The following is a 17,228-nucleotide window of genomic DNA, read 5'->3' as shown; positions in this document are numbered from 1 at the left end:
ATTTTTAATACAATTGTATTCAATAACCCCAACAAAATTAAACAGTATGAATGAAGTGATTTGTAAATAGGAATACAGATATGACTTAATGTTTTCATAAATATATTTTTCTCCCAGTGAAATTGGCATGGGACTTATTTTTACCCTCTCAAAGAACCGGAACCGAGAACCGAAAAGCAGAACCGGAATCGTTAAAATCCAAACGATACCCAACCCTACCCTGTAGTGTGATATCTGTGGAGGCAGTACATTGTGATAAAGCTGTTAAAATAGAGCAGCAAAAAGGGGGTGGCCGTTGGTCACGAGGCAGAGATAGGTAGGTCCTTTAATCATAGGACTTTCACTTTGATTCCATGTTAAATTATGTTTGAGCAAGACACTGAACCCCAAGTTGCTCTGATGTGCCGGCCAGCGCCTTGCATGGCTGCATTGCCTCCATTGGAGTGTAAATGTGTGTGTGTGATCGGGTGAAAGAGACAGAATGTGTAAAGATTGAATTGTGCTATATAACTGTAGTCCATCTACCATAAGCTCAGAGCCCTTGTTTCCAAGTTATACATCTTTCATACAAAAGACTGCATGTTTTCACCCCACTGTGTGCTCATAGTGTTAAGTGATGAAGTGATGAGATAAAAGATAGAGACCATATTAGGTGTACAGCATAATACAAGCATCAAGCAAATAGAAAGTGAATCTCCTTCCACCAGCCACTTGTGTAACCATATGGAGAGGAAGTGCAACCCCCCCCTCCAGTATTAACAAAGGCACACAATGAAGTAGAGGAGAGAAAAGTGTTACAATGGTTGACATAAACGGCGATAGAAATAGTTTCTGTGTTCATCACTTCTTGCACAATATCAAAAGGTCTTTGAAATGGCTTCCCTTAGCCTGAAGGAACCGCATGTGTCTTCCCCAGTGATGGTACTTTTCCACTGGAAAGGTGCATCAGGTGTAAATGAGTCTGCTGCCTCAGTGACCCCCGCTCTCCGGCCTTTTGTGCGCCACGTGTTTGAGCATGGTGTTGGTTATGGTAGGGACGTTATGGCACAGGGGTGCACCACGCAACATACGTGCTGCATCCGGAGAAACACCACAAAGGAGAATGTGCTGACAGACACAAAACAACGGCTGTACAGATTGCCGCCGGTGCTTTTGTGTTTGGGAGTAGAGGGGGAGGAAAATATGTCCTGGGGAGAAGGGGGGATGGAGCTTCTCGTGTAGAGGGGGGGATTTCTCCACGCTGCATACCGACCCATCCTCCTTCGTCACACTAACGATTAAGGTCATTGCTCTTGTAATGGCCCCTGTGTGTTTATGTTTGACTAAAGTACAGTTTTAGCTCTTCCTGCTTCCTTTTCATGATTATCCACACGAGTGGGGCCCAGCTCTTGTCTATTGGACCCTAAGAACTGATTTCATTATTTTCTATTCTTTATTCCTTTGAATGAATTCACTTGGTATATAGAGTCAGCTTTGAATGTGTGGCCAGTCTACTAATCTTAATGTATTTATTTTCTTTATATTACTTTACAAACAGCTGGGTTGCAGGTGAATTTCCAGCTCAGGACCAGTAAAGCTTTATTCATAGAATATCATTATTTATTTGTTGACTGTATTTAGTATTTTTAATCTTAATCCGAATAGTTAAAAGCAGCTGTTATCAAAATGTGTGGTCTAAATATAACAAGAAAATGCTAATGCTGGAATGTCATAGAGCATGAATCTTCTCAAGATCATCCTTCATGTCCCCCTTAGGGCCACATCTCACCTGGCCTTTTGGTAGATCAGCTGTCCACCCCCACATCCTGGCGAATCACGGCATACTAATTAGTGCAGTATATTCTGTGACACTCTTAGTGCCACCACCTCCAGTGTTGTTTTGAGACGAGTCTCCACGGGGACTCCCAGATGCAAATGACTTGCCAGAGCATTGATCTTATGCACCAGCAAAAGGGCGTGTTCAACAGTGTTGCAGTGTTTAGAGAACATTTACCAGTGCATGTTTGTTTATTGTGCAGAACAGGGTTGAGAGTGTAGAATAGCAACAGGAAATGTTATGAGCCGGTAACACTGCAGCTGTATTTGCAGTAGTGTCCTTGCTTATTGCAGTGACCAAGCTTGTTGTGGATAAGTAAAGCAAGAGCCAAGATGTCTTTCATGGCACTGATTGGTGGTTGATATCTGCGTCAAAGCCATTGTGACTCTCCTTCCGCTCAGCTCCACAATAATACAGGATGCTTGCTTGGATTATTGGTTATCCCAGTGTCTGCCGCACTGTTCCCTGACCCAGCCCCACCCCCTCCAGCACCTTGTGGCCTGTAGATTGCACTTTAAAGCCCGTCTGTTCCTCCCCAGGCTGCCAGAGCTTTCCCTGTCCTTGTTGTACTCCTCCCCCGATCTAGGCCGTAGCCCTTTCCCAACTTCCTCCATCCTGTAGTAGATCTGAACATTGAAAACAGAGACTGGTGTGGAGAGGAGAAAGCGCAGAGGAGTGCAAGGTCTATCTTTGTCTGCCATCTGACTCTGTTTTTTCTTCATTGTTCAGCCATGGTCAATGCAGCCTGTATTTTGATGAAACAGCGCCCTCTGTGGTGGCTGCCGCACGGTGCAAGAGCAGACATTTTCCTCTCATGTCTGCCTTTGAAATGCCCATTCTGTGTGTCATACTGGTAAAATGGAGTACTCTGCTCTCAGCTGGCACTCATGGTTTGCCATTAAGCAACTCAGGGCGAGGAAAATCCCAATTTTTATGTTTCTCCCTCGCTTCTGAAGAATCCCTCGTCATGTTGTTTTTTGATTAGGAGGATTTTCCAGGGTGCCTGCAGTTGCCATTGCTGGGAGCTTAGTGTAATGCTGATTCACTGACCTCTGCAGTCTGACTGGGGAAATGCTCTGAGGCTCACTGAATAACATGCTCTCAATGATCTATTTATGACTCATTGATATTTCAATGTATTATGTTGTAGGATGATTCATGACAGAACAGACGTTTACCATACATGCCCTTACTCTACCAACAACCTAGAAATGGAAAATAAATAGATTTTAATGACTGAATTTGAGGCTGCGACTTGGGCTGGGCAGTATTGCCATAATCTTGTATTCTGATATTCATATCTTCATTATATCTCCATTATAATATACTATCTGGTAATTCAATAAAGTAGTCTTTATGATAATCACATGGTTAAGCCAATCTTTCTATACTAGTATGAATGAAATACTTGACAAACAAAAAATAAAGAGTATTTTTCATTCATTGAGAACTGAAGTGCACAATTACATTACATTCATTATAATACTGAATTATCACCCAGCCCAAAATTCAACTAATGGTTCTTGTCATTACAAATTCATTTGATTATTTTTTTCTAAACTTGTCCATCCCATATCCAAGGTGACGTCTTCAAATATCTTGTTTTATCAGACCAACCGTTTATAACACAATGATAGTTCTTCCGCTGTTGTGTTTTTAAGCATTTCAATCAATTTACCAATCTGTTTGTCTCTGCAGCGTTTTTAAGGAGGATAGGCTTTTTGTCGCAAACGTTAATCCAAAATCTCATCTGTTTGCGTTTTATATAATAAGCGCTCACACCCTCTTCTTGTCCCTCAGATGGAAGCGGGCGGAGAGCCGCTACACGGTGGAGAGAGCGGCCATCATCAGCCACTGGAACTGGCTCCAGGCCCACATCTCAGACCTGGAGTATCGCATCCGACAGCAGACCGACATCTACAGACAGATCCGCGCCAGCAAAGTCAGTACAGCTTTCTCTTTTGGCGGCTAATAAATAATAGAATATGCAATGGTTTGTGTGCGGAAAAACACTGTTACTATAAATATGCTCCACATGTACATCCTTCTACAGGGCTCAGTGGAGCTGGGAGGACTTTCCTCCAGTGCAGTACCTGCGGGGGGGACAGAAGTGAAGACAGAGCCTGTAAACACTCCGGTGAGTGTCATGGGGGAACCTTAACAGGAGGTTGTGTTCCTCTACAGCGCTGTGCTAGCCATATTCTCTCTCTGGGGCTACACCAAATGATTAGTCTCTTAGCATACTTGTCATTTAAGATAAATCTGGCTCGAATATGCATTTTCTCTTGTTGATTATTAAGCGTTTTGTTCTACACCCTGGAAAACAGTTTAATCAGGATCTAGTGGGGTTTATTAGGAGTATTCAGGCAAACTACCTTACAAACTTGTCTCTTTTTAAATTGCAACGCCATAGAGAAAACACTGTTAAAGGTAATGTGCAATGAATGATATCTTTCTTGGAACAAAAGTAAAAAAACAAACCTTTTTAAATATTCTTCAAAATGCTGTTTGAATACAATTCAAGTGAACCATTGAAGTGTGAACTGTAATAATGATGCTTGTTGCCACTGAAATGACATTAATCAGTTTTCAATTTGTGAAGGTTCTCAGCAAGTATTTAATTAAACCACCATTCATTCAGCACTTTCCAATTCTAAGCACTGGATGTTTTATTAGAAGTTGAAAGGGGCTGTTTTTTATTTATTTAAAGACACATAATAATCGTTAAAGCATTCAACATGTTTTGGTCAATCAAAGCACCTGCAGGAAATGAAGTGTGAAATGCTCACAGGAAATGATTTCTTTTTGTTTGTCTCTGGCAGGAAATAAAAGGCAGCTTTTGTATAATAAGCACCTTCGACCCTAACGCCATTTAGAGCAAAACAATTGAGAAATGTTGTATTACAGGATGAGCCCGTTTCTCTGGATATGTGAATGCTGTTTATTCAAATGTGTGTTAAGCTACTGCGGGTGTGGCCTCTGATCTTTGTAGACAACTGTTTTGATTAAACATAGTCTGTTTTCACTTTAACCTTCAAGGATGGTCTGTTTTTGCTTACTGTCAAATCATCTGCTTTAACAACAATATGTCATTTGGAAAAATGAGAAACAATCAGGTGTGGAATGTTTTGGAAAAGTTTGATTGAAAGAAGGAATTAGTGTGAATTAGTAGCTCTGGGCCGTTCATGTTGATGACGGTGCAGAAAAGGGTTTGAAGTTGTGTGAGAGCCCTTTTCACAAATCCAGAATAAATCATTCAAGGCTACATGACTGGGATGATTCATTCGTTTCCTTAAATATCCCGGCTGCGCTTAAGTGCTGCTGGTCTGCCTGTGCTGCTGAGGTGTCGTCTCACTGCCTCTGTCTTATCTGTCCTCGCAGGATGTTGGTTCAGAACGGCTGGAGCACACAGGCGCCGCCCACATCCCCAACACAGAGGCCGGCCCGTGGAAAGGTCAAAGCTCGCAGCCCGTTAACGGCGTCCTCAGCAGGTACAGCTGATGATAATACTGAACTCCTTTCTGCTTCAAAGGAAATCTGCTCTCCAAGAAACACTTCTGAGAAATCTCTAATTAAGGATTTTAGGAGTTTCTAATGATGAGATGCTGATGTCTTTTCTTCACATATGGAAGTCAAATGAATGTATTTGACTGGTTGTTGAAAAGAATGAACAAAGATGTTGGAAATGTTATACTATTTTTTTTTACATTTCACAAACAAAACAATTATAAATAAACAAAAACATAAGAAAATATTGGCGTCTGCAATTTAATGAACGTTTATGCTTTAGCATAAATCCATTTTTGTGTTTTTCAAATGTGTGAATGAACTCAGTTGTCACTTCAGATCAAATGTGTAAGATCTTTGGCCTAATTCCCCTCCGTGTGTTGTCTTGGTTCAGGATGGCAGAGAGTGCGGACACCAAGCCGCCGTCAGCCTACGACAGCTCGTGTGTGGCTGCGCGTACACGACCGCTCGTCAGCTGCCGGAGACGGAGGCTCATTCAGCCCAACACGGTGCCCAACCTCAACGGCAAGGTGAGCCCACCGTCTGTTTGTACATGCTTACATACAAGGATTACTAAATGGGATTCATTCGACTCGTATTGCAATCGTGACGTGATTTGCAATATCAGAGGGAATTCATTTTGGAACCATGACTCACTTAATCATTGAAAAACATCATGATGTGATTAAGAGAATATTTACCAAACAAGGAGATTCTAGGCTCGAGACTTAATACCTCATTCAAAATGGTATTTTCAATTACTTTACCAAATATTGCGCTTACTGCAATTGGGTTTTCAACATTGCCATTTTGAACATTTTCAGATCAATTGTGCCTAAAGGCCTGCGTAACATTGGGATAGATTCAGTGCTTGAAGCAAGTTCCTCGCCCTTAGATTGCGCAATGCTTTCACCCTAAAGAAACTGAGGAGATGTGTTTTTATAAATAGGATTGTTACTAAAATTGAAGGGAAGACGTTAAATATTTAGTTTTCTGAGAGGAATGAAGTGGGCTTTTATTCTCGTGCGTTATGCACTCACTGATTAGTTCCTTGGTTTGTAACCCAATAGCTGCGTAAACTAGAGCCGGCTGGCTGACTTGTGAAAAAACTAGGCCAAACAACAAAGAAGGGAAATAACCCTTGTGACGACTCACAAGTTTTAGATGATGAAAAAAGAAACATGGGCCGATTGTTCATAGTTTTCCCCGGAACAAAAAGGTGTCCTGGGGTTCTGTGGGACATTAAGTCAGGAAATGTGTTAATGTACAAATGTCTTGTGTGTGCTGATTGCTTACATCTTCCATTGCTGCAGTAAGAAGTGCAATCACATTGTTCCAGTTATAGTCATTCATAGTTCTAGGACAGGACATCTTAAACTAGTCTGCGTGTTAGTACCAAGTAGAAAACTCAAATTAGAACCATTTCTTGTAAATACAACTACTGTCACCATGACGCTAATGGCTCCTGTAGTGTTTTATATTTTTGGATGCGTTTGTTTATTCAATTTGCCCTCTAAATACCAAAAAGAGTGTTGTTGTTCGAGTGTCCTATTTCTAAATTGACTATTGAACAAGTTAGTTTAAAAGCATAACTCCTACTTAGATGTATATTACAAAAAATGTGGTGCCTTGCTTATCATTGAGGACGATGATGTAAGAGACAACTATGATGAGACCCTACAGCTCGTAGACTACAACCAAATCCCTACTTCTTTTAGGATTTAGAAAAATGTAAGCTAGTCAGCCAGCTACATGTTTTATTAAAAAGTCATTTTGCTGCTCTTCATATCCAAACTGTATATTCCAACAGTGCTCCTAGTTTAGGAACGGTCCAAATTGTGCACTCCAGAGCTTGGAGTGACTATTTATGAAAGAATACTTAAATACGTATCTCACTGAAAAATAAGTACTTAAAAAGATGTGTTTAAGGTACAATGAGTAGGATTTCCTTACAATACATATAATCTCTCAACCATCACTTATGACCGAACAGAAGTGTGTATCGATGTGTGTATCTGCATAGACCAGGGGTGGGGAACCTCCGGCCCCCGGGCCGTATACGGCCCGCGAGACCATTTGGTACGGCCCTCGAGGTAATTTATAAAATCACGCAAAAAAGAAAAAAATGTAAGAAATCTAGACCGTAAAAGAATGAAACAAGCGAGTGCCTGTTTTTCCTGGCCAAGGCCAGGGTCCTTGAACACAACACGAGCCTAACGTGTCATCACGTGGTATATGTCTCGTCTGACAGGGGTGCAGTTCTGACGGAGAGCACCAGAACGTCGCTCCGGCACTTCAAAAATGTCAGAACCCATAAGGAGCCGTACACATGCTGCAGTTTCTGCGTGTCTGTGTCTTTAGTTGAAAGCCCAGTGGTGATCTGTTCATCTGTCATACTGATCATACAGTCAATGTTGTTATTAGCATCTGGTTAGCTAGCTATGCTAACGAATATAAGAAGCTTTTTCTACAACCAGTGAGGTAAAGGCACATCTTTATATGATCATTATAGTTATCAAAAAATAAGAGAATAAAGTAAACTACTATATAAAATGCTATATGACAGTAAAATAAAAATAATACAGTTTAAAAGGGGAGTGATTTGTAAAATATCCATAAAGAAAAAGAAATCTGCTTGCAGTTCTATTTCATCTGGGTGTGGAGCTGTATCCATAGATCTCTTAATGTTGCTCTCAAAGTGCACCAGATTGATGCTTTTAACTTCAACATTTAGTTAGGTTAGGTCCCCCTCCACTTAAATCATGTCCACATGGATAGGAAACTAAATACATTTGCACACATCTTGTGTCCATATCTTTCTGTTTGGGTGGTCATGCCACAACCGTGCACGTGCATGCATGCGCGAGTCATGGTAAGATATCTGGATTAAGAGGTTGCTTTTTCTTTGCACAGCATGAAAGAAAGAAGAAATTAATGGGCTGTGATTTTAGTATTTTTAAGCAGAGGTCAATAATTTGTACGGCCCTCGGAGGATGTTGAAAAAATTGAAATGGCCCTTTAGAGGAAAAAGGTTCCCCACCCCTGGCATAGACCATTGCCAGCTTTCAGTGTTGTGTATTACATTACATTGCATTTAGCTTACAATAAGTGCGACACAAACTGTAAATCTCAAATCCTACTCGTCGTACCTAAAGTTGAATCATGAGTGTTTACAGTTGAGCGTGACATGGTTTGCGACATGGTTTCCAGGCGCAGAAAAGCAGCTGTGTCCAGTGTAGCTGCAGGGTGAACCCCAGCAGCTGTGCGATGTGTGGTGGCTGGCCCACCCCCAGAGAGGACCCTCAGTACGAGCAGCCCACCCTGGAGCGCCTGTCGAGACTGGATCTTGGCGTCCACCCCATCCTCTCCTTCCCTGACGGTCAGTGCCGGGCTCCTCGCCTCGAAAGAGTTTACGCTGTCATTTCCTTCTTTACATCTCGAGGGGAAGACAAACAAGGAGTGGCCGTAGAGAGACTTCTCCTCAGGAAGTGCCTAGAAAAGACTACATTTCCTAAAAAATGCCATATGCCCCCGTATAATTGTTGTATTCTCAGAACTGGATCTTAACTACCAGAAGAAACTCGTCTTCCCTACATCAATCTGAATTTATACAAATCAAAGCGTCCATGTCATTATTAAGGAATTTGCTTTGTTGATAAATAATTGAGACAAAGTTGATTTGCAACCATCACACAATAGTGTATTTGGCATTAGCTCATGCCTGTGGTTAAAATATAAATGTTGCACGCCTTTTGTGAACTGCTAATCCACTGAAAACTCAGTGTATACTTAAATCTCTTCTGTTTACCTGTCCCTCAGACGTGTGTATAGGCCTACGTCTGCAGCAGGTGATGAAGAGCCAGTGGCAGACCAAGTCGCTGGAGAGGAGCAAACCACTGAAGAAGCTCTCCCTCAAACACAAGCTGTCCTCGTCCAAAGAGAAGCACAAGTTCACCAACTCACTCATGGCAGTCAGTAAGTACAAATAATGAAGAGGCCTAAGGTTCTCTCATATCCCTTTTGAAATTAAACGACCTAAATATAAGAGCCAGAATTGTTTAAGATTTAATGATAAAATAATAACAGGATTTTTTATTTCTTAAAGAAACCGACACATATTTAACCACAATAAGAACTTTAGGGATCCTTTAAAAACCCCTAACATCTAACATGTACTTGCTTTAAGAGCCAGACATGTTTTATTTAAATAAAGTGTTGTATTAAAATAAATGATTTAAAAAATCAGTTAAGTAGAAAATATCTATCGCCATAAAATAGAAATTCTCCAAACTCGAATCATTATGATGAAATGTTCTTTCTTCCACAATAACAGTCAATTGCAGCTTGTTTATCTTTTATTCCAGCTGTTTTATTCCCAGTAACAATTTCACAATACCACATGGCAGAGGCAGCTATGTGATTGGCTGCTGCTTTTTTAGCCCAGCTCCAGTAGTAGCAACCTATGTTGTTACAGGTCTGCTGTAGCTTTATTTGCATTTTCTTTTGTAGTATCTCATTAATCTGGGGTCTCAGGTCTGCTCTGTCTAACGATGGTGTGTGCTGTCTGCTGGTGTTGCAGGACTCGGCCACTATAAGAACCGTGCTGAGAAGCTGAGGCCGGTGGACAGCAGTGGGGGGGGCAGCAGCTCACAGGTGTACAAGGCGGAGCGTCTGCAGGGCCTCTCCAGCCCACACTTGGTGCCCTACGACAAGAACTACAGCCGGAAGAGATTAAGAGAGCACTCTCTGGACCGGACCGACAGTGAGTCTCTAACAGATGAACTGTCTAACACTATTATATCAGTGGCACTAATCAATTGAAGTAGGGCTGTACCAAATGACTTTTTTACATCCTAAGCTTCTATTCAGGGTTCGTATGAAGCTCTACTCTCTGACGTCATATTTGATCAGGTTTAAACCCTAAACCAAATTCAAAAGTTGAGTCCTTAATTTTAACAAAGTGATACATCGAATTAAATGAATTTGTCTTTTTTGTAACTTTCTTTAATGAATATGACTCACCGGGTCATTAATAAGTACATCAATGACCTTTCCCAAATAGAAATGCAGTTACATAATGAGACTTTTACAAGTGCTCAAAGCGCTTTACATTACATATTACACATAGGGTGAAGTGCCTTGCCCAAGGACACAACGGCATGTTGTCTGCAGCGGGGGTCCGGCTCCCCTGATCTGATGATCAGCGCACTATCCCACTGAGCCACAGCCCTAAACAATAATTCACCATAATATGTTTAGAGCCAAATTATATTGTTGCTATTGTGGTTAAATAACCATCAGGAGGGCATACATAGCACAAATGAATGACAGGCTGAACGCCAACAAATGCAGCTTGAAGCTGAATATTTTATTTTGTTAATAATTTTGAAGTGATTCCAACCATCTTTTGGCATTTCGATTCGGAATTTAATTCTTTAAATTGTTCATTCTAATAATATCAGTCTAGCTTAAACGTGAACTACAACTGTGTATAATTACCGGCTTTGTACACGATGGAAAGATGTGCCATTAAGAATTAATCTACACATTAGCGTTACAAAAAATGTTTTCGGTACAGCCCTAATCTTCTCTCTTTGAATGTGATATTGATGTTATCTTATTACAGGGAATTGTAGTTGCTTAAGGACACTGAGCACTGATCTAACCTCTCTCTCTCTCTCTCTCTCTCTCTCTGTCTCTCTCTCTCTCTCTCTCTCTGTCCCGCAGCCTCCCCTAAACTCTTCCTGGACTCGAGCAGCCCCTGCCCGACCCTGGCCACCATGCACTCGTCCCTCCACAGCCCCCTCATCCGGCAGCTGTCCACGTCCTCAGAGAACTCCACGCCGCTGGGCGTCCAGAGCACGCCTGTAAGGAACACTTATTTTCCTGTTATCTGATATGAACTGGGACATCATGAAGTTTCAGTCTTTCAGTTTCAAAATGAGCGAAACTATCAGAGCGCCATGACACAGCCTTTTGGGAATTCTCTGCTTGTGAAAATGTGGAGTCTTCAAATGACAGAATATGATCAAGTTAAAGAATGCAGCCTAGTATCATGAACACATTGTCGACATGCAATATTATGAGGAAGTGAGTAAGTTTGCAAAACAAATGAAACTGAAAGTACTGGTGGTTACTGTAGCAGAACAACTGTCAGACACTCAGAGGGTACTGAGAGGTTGACATCCGTTAGAACAGACCTGCCTAGTGACAACAACATGTAGACCTGTCTAACTGAAACAGTAACACTGTAGGGATGGCTGATCTGGACAATAATGTACAGGTTAAGCAAAGTTATTCCCTTTGCTTTTTGTTTCACGTTATATCTACACAGTTGTTTCGGCTCTTAACCTGTTAAGCCCGAAGGTCCCCGCCGGCGGGGACCCTGGGTCTTTTTTTTCACGATACTGTGTCTCAGGGGATCTTAATATTTAAGAACCTATTAATGTGTTATACCAGATTAACGGAAATAATCTCAGCTAACTGCCGATACAAACCATGTTTACCAAAACAAAACACAAGTCTCACAAGAAGCATCTAAATTACCCCTGAGCGAAAAATGCTAACGGACATTGGCACAGAACTCAAGATAAAAGTACCCTTATTACTTATCATAGCTGCACATACAATATATCCGATTAAAGCTGAGACTCCATAGATTATGTAGGTATATAGTATCATCACTGAGTGATCCGGACTCGCGACAGGGGAAGCAAATACAGTCATCACAACACGTACCTTTACGAAGCTTCTAGGGAGATCGTCTCACAAGTAGCCGTCAATCTGATCAAAGTACGTGTTCAATGGCATTAAAATGAGAAAAAACGCGGCTGAATCTGTTAATCCATAGGTTCTTAACGTCCATGTATAAAAAACTGATTGAATTTATAATCCATAATTCCATTTTAATGTAAAAATCGGAGAGTAAATGCTAGCTGCTAATGGTAGCCACCACAGCTAGCTGCTGCTTCCGGTCTCGGCAATGCAGCAGTCTCACACATACACATGACCAAATAAGGACTATGTGGGAGTTCCCCTCGATTCCATTGGCTCTGACTGTCAGAAAGAGATGTCACATGTCAAAATCGAGCAAGGGGGGCCAGAGATATGGAAAATCCACCCAAATGGCCCCAGAAGAGGGTTTTTTTTGCTAAATCTGTCTAAAAAGGTCAAATATCACTTGTTTTGCATCAATCTTGATACAGGGTACTTATTATATGTTGTACTTTGGATTCCTAAAGCTTTTAGTCTACTAACCCATCATCCAAGGTTAGTTTTCACTATAAGTACAAAATATTTTTTGGACGGACACTATAATTTACAGTTTTTTACCATGTTCAATCTGAATTTTCTTTAAAATAAAAAACATCTATATTGAATCTGACTTTTCTACATCCAACTCACAGGTTTATCATTACTTTGAGAAAAAAGGTTATTAATTTAACCCTTTTAGAAGGGAAGATATGGTCATTTGTTCTGGGAATGTCATTTTCGAGCCTGAAACCTGAAAAACAGGCTCGGGGTTTAACATGTTAATTACCGTGTTTCTAATTCTGGACTTTTTAGTTTTTAGAACCTAGGAGTCAATACCGTGTGCCCATATTAAAAGTTACACTATTATGTTTTTGTTGGGGTTTTTCCATTTCCTGTAGTGTGTTATATAGGTTTTAGTGCATGTTATTGGTCTGCAGAGGCTACAATCCCAAAGTTCCCTCCAGAGGGAGTTTCTTCTTTCAACAAAATGTCTGCAAACGGCCTCCTCTTACACTCTTAAAGCTGTAACAGGTGAACCAATTATCTAAAAAGTGAATATTGTCACAGATATCCTGATTTGGCCCTGTGTTCATATAAGTCATATTTGTATTTGTATTCCTCATACTATATGTGCTCCTTTGTTCCAGCAGCAGCCAATCAAGAGGAGGCGAGGTGAAAGCTCTTTTGACATCAACAACATCGTAATCCCCATGTCAGTGGCTGCCACCACCAGGGTGGAGAAGCTGCAGTACAAAGAGATCCTCACCCCCAGGTAACTGCCTGCAGGAGGGCTGACCTGGGGTCTGTTTGCTCTGACACAACCCTTCCTCCTCCAGTGCTTTGTATACTGCTGGTTTCTCTGCACTCACATGTATTCCTCTGTGTGCTCAGGTGGCGATCAGTGGACATCTTCTCTCAGTCCATCACTGAGGAGGAGGATGAACGGGAGGTAAGGGTCCACTGCTGTGTTCCATGTGATGTTTATTTAGCAGATCCTTCATTAGACATCTGTTTACCTGTGCCATATGACTCACCCTTGGAAAACACAGCTCCCACGGGAGGCCATGGGTGCTAGTTTGCACAATCCTCTTTAAATCAATCTAAAAATAAGAGCTAGAGCATTAATTATGTTTAAATCATGAAGCTAAGGCTACTGTCTTTCGCAGCAGTGCTTTTGTTGATTTCATTTTGCTATGTTACATGCAGTTGTGTCAAAAATGTAAAATGGTAATTATTTCAGAGTAAAAAATGGTTTAATACTCATCCATTATTTGTGGCTTTAAATCTGCCAATACCTATTAGCCTATGTTGTACATTCATTTCAGTGATATAAAGTATTTTAAGATACATACAAATAGTAAATGGTAGGTATTTTCTATCCCAGAGATCAAAGGGTTAAAAATCTGCAGATGCTTTCTGAGAAATAATGTTGTGTTCCCTGTTTAATACACAATAGCACATGTGCTTTTACTCAGATACACTGTGTGGCAGAGACCAAACAGTGACACCTGGTGGTCAAAGCAGCTATTAGACCAGGGGTGTCAAACTCAAATACACAGTGGGCCAAAATAAAAAAATGGGTACTAGTAGTAGTAGGAACTGCTACCCCCGCGACCCGACCACGGATAAGCGGGAGAAGATGGATGGATGGGTACTAGTCGAGGACCGGACTGGTTCAATATTTATTGTAAAAACGTATTGAAATGAACTTATTGCACATATTAAACCTGGAACTAACAAAGCTTAAATTATTGCCTATAAAAACAACATTAAACATTAAATAATCAGTTGCATTCATTTCTTATGGCTCTATCTGCAGAGTCATTTCTTATGGCTCTATCTGCAGAGTCATTTCTTATGGCTCTATCTGCAGAGTCATTTCTTATGGCTCTATCTGCAGAGTCATTTCTTATGGCTCTATCTGCAGAGTCATTTCTTATGGCTCTATCTGCAGATTTTCCGGAGTCATTTCTTATGATTACATTTTTCCACAGGCCAACAACAGCTTAAAAAAAAACTATTTCCCTCAAAAAAAAAAAAAAACATGCCCTGTTGCAACAAAGTGTAAAAGGAGACATGTATTAGACCAATAGTTTTCAATAAAAATATGTTTTTCTTGAAAATGTGTAAAAAGTTAAAATACCAATTGGCCTTCCACAATAATCAAAATCTAAAAATGAGCCAAGACAACTAGTCAGGATTGACTTCAATTATTTATCAGTTCCCTCAAAAGATGAACAAAGGTCTGAAATATTTTTTCCATTTTGCTGCGGGGTCTAACCTTCACATTTTAATTAAAATTGAAATTATTGCTAATATTTCCTAGGAATGACTGAGGGAATAAAGTGCTAGTTTTAATTAAAAATAATTACTCATTATCCCTGCTGGTTTTCTTTATTTTATACTTTCACAACATGCCTTCAATTTTGTATCAACAGGACTCTTAAAGTCTTGAATTGAACTCGGTGATCCTTGCAGGAACATGGCAAGGTCAAACCAGAGGGTGTTTACATTATTGATCAGTTATCAAAGTAGTGGTTGGCACATGTCTCTGTCCTGATGGTGTGTTTCTGTGTGTGTCTGCAGGTGGAGGACCTGACGGACGCCGCCTTCACCGTGCACCACCAGCCCCACGAGGACCAGGAGCGATCCCGCTGGACATGGATGGCCCTGGCCCCGGCCAAGAGGAGAGGCAGCAGGTCAGTAACACACACCAGGGTTCCCACGGGTGCTGGAAATCCTTGAAAATGCTTGAAATTGTACGAGGTGTTTTCAAGGTTTGAAAAGTGCTTGAATTTTGGGAATGGTGTTTAAATTTGGGATAAAGTGCTTGAAATTGTGATTTAGATTCAAAGAAAATAAAGAAGTCAGAGCGAGCTTAATTGCTTCGCTTCTACATAAAACAGCTCCGCTGCACCTTCCCGCGCTATGGGCGTGACCTGCAAGTGTTTGTGTTGCGTGTGACCTGGGCATTCTGATGAGAGTGATAGATGACAGTGTGCCAGGAGGTTGCAGTTTCAAACGAGCGTTGGCTAGCAGAAGACAAATACAAGCCATGGCTAAAACGAGGGTCAAGCCCATGAGTAGCCTCCTGCAAAGTTTGCAAAAATAACGATGGGAGAGTCTGCGCTGACGAGCCACATGAAAGGTACGCCGCAGAAGAGCATTTTAGATTAGGCTAACGTTGCATGTTACGTTTGTTTAAGCTAATGTTAGCTAGCTGAATAGCGAACTCGATGAGGGATAATAATAATAATTGCAGGGGACAATCATTTCAGAGGAGCATACCTATGTTAATATGTGCGTTACAGTCGCCATCCTGTGGTGTTCAGAGGATGAAGCACTCATTGTTGTAATTCAACCCAGTCTCACGGCATTTCGTGTTATAGTCACGAAATATAATCTATTGATTCGACACAGAACGATTTTAAAAGCAATGTATTTCTACTGGTAGTATGTTTCGTGCCTAAACCAAATGTAACTTGCTCTCTCGAAATCAGTCACATTGACCCGAAGACACAGTTTCGTTTGTATTACTGGTCTGGGGGAAGCTCGCGAGTGTGTGTGTGTGTGTGTGTTTGTGTATTTTTGCATTTGTGTGTATTGTGTTTGTGTACCGGGGAAATACTCACAAGAAACACCGGCTGTTATGCCTGTACGTCAAGTTACTCCATTCTTCGCTCGTAATTATGCCGAAGCTTCAAAGTTATATTTATCATCTGAATTTGCCGAAACAAGTTTAATATTCTGAAAGCCAAGACTTTGTTTATTTAAAAACAGATGAAAACAAACTGCTCTGAGCTCCATTTCTTTTCCTCACAGATGGCAAAAAAAGCCCGACATTATACGATTTAAAATAAAAACAATAATCGTGGCTTGATATTGAGTAAGAACATGTTTTTATGAACCACACAGCTTCCGGTCTTCCAAGACCCGAACGGACAAAAAGACGCAGGCACGAAACATACTACCAATAGAAATATTTTTTTTTTAAATCGTTGTGTGTGTCACGAAAAAAAGGGGAAAATCGTGTTGGTGAACACGAATCAATAGATTACATTTATTTTGTGACTATATTTGAGTATGTTGTTATAAATTATAAACTGAGGATTTGACCGGGTCACTATGGTTGATACTTTTAGAAACAGGCTTTTATATGAAATTGAAGTATTATACAAGTAAAACTACATTTTGCTTTAACCCCATGTAATTGTAGAATGAACACAGTCTTCCTTTGAAGATGTATAAGTCAGGTGTCTTGAGTGGTCAGCATTACCTACAAATCATTGTACACATTTGTAAATATTATTTTCCACTTGTTACCATTGTGAGTCTATTTTTATGCAGCTCTGCGTGATTTTGTGGCTACAATTCAGGCTAATACGCTACCAGAGGTGGAATAAGTACTCAGATATTGTACTTGAGTAAAAGTACAAGTACTCAGATATTGTACTTGAGTAAAAGTAGAAGTACCAGAGTGTAGGAATACTCTGTTACAGTAAAAGTCCTGCATTCAAAATGTTCCTCAAGTGAAAGTAGAAAAGTATTCTCATCAAAATATAGTGAAAGTAGCGACAGTAAAAGTAGTCATTGTGCAGATTGGTTTATTTCAGAATAATATATATGATATGTTTTATAATGATTGATCATG

At 40.6% G+C, this 17,228-nt stretch overlaps 1 protein-coding gene across 5 annotated transcripts in view; it reads left to right on the top strand.

Annotated features, from left to right (window-relative positions):
• The window catches only part of LOC117547044 (KAT8 regulatory NSL complex subunit 1-like), a 41,174-nt gene that overhangs the window by 20,428 nt on the left and 3,518 nt on the right, over positions 1-17,228 (top strand). For 3 of the 5 annotated variants that reach the window (XM_034217493.1, XM_034217492.1, XM_034217494.1), the window contains 11 exons: positions 3,617-3,758; positions 3,870-3,953; positions 5,198-5,307; positions 5,718-5,853; positions 8,534-8,702; positions 9,143-9,298; positions 9,894-10,085; positions 11,051-11,190; positions 13,225-13,349; positions 13,469-13,526; positions 15,164-15,276. In XM_034217493.1, coding sequence (XP_034073384.1) covers positions 3,617-3,758; positions 3,870-3,953; positions 5,198-5,307; positions 5,718-5,853; positions 8,534-8,702; positions 9,143-9,298; positions 9,894-10,085; positions 11,051-11,190; positions 13,225-13,349; positions 13,469-13,526; positions 15,164-15,276 — 1,425 coding nt within the window. The remainder of the gene's footprint in view (positions 1-3,616; positions 3,759-3,869; positions 3,954-5,197; positions 5,308-5,717; positions 5,854-8,533; positions 8,703-9,142; positions 9,299-9,893; positions 10,086-11,050; positions 11,191-13,224; positions 13,350-13,468; positions 13,527-15,163; positions 15,277-17,228) is intronic. The other 2 variants (XM_034217496.1, XM_034217495.1) reach the window with 2 other exon arrangements.

Source organism: Gymnodraco acuticeps, unplaced genomic scaffold (genome assembly GCF_902827175.1).
Source record: "Gymnodraco acuticeps unplaced genomic scaffold, fGymAcu1.1, whole genome shotgun sequence".
NCBI classification, from domain to species: domain Eukaryota; kingdom Metazoa; phylum Chordata; class Actinopteri; order Perciformes; family Bathydraconidae; genus Gymnodraco; species Gymnodraco acuticeps.
Note: the sequence above shows the minus strand (reverse complement) of the source record. Positions and strands in the feature narration are given on the sequence as shown.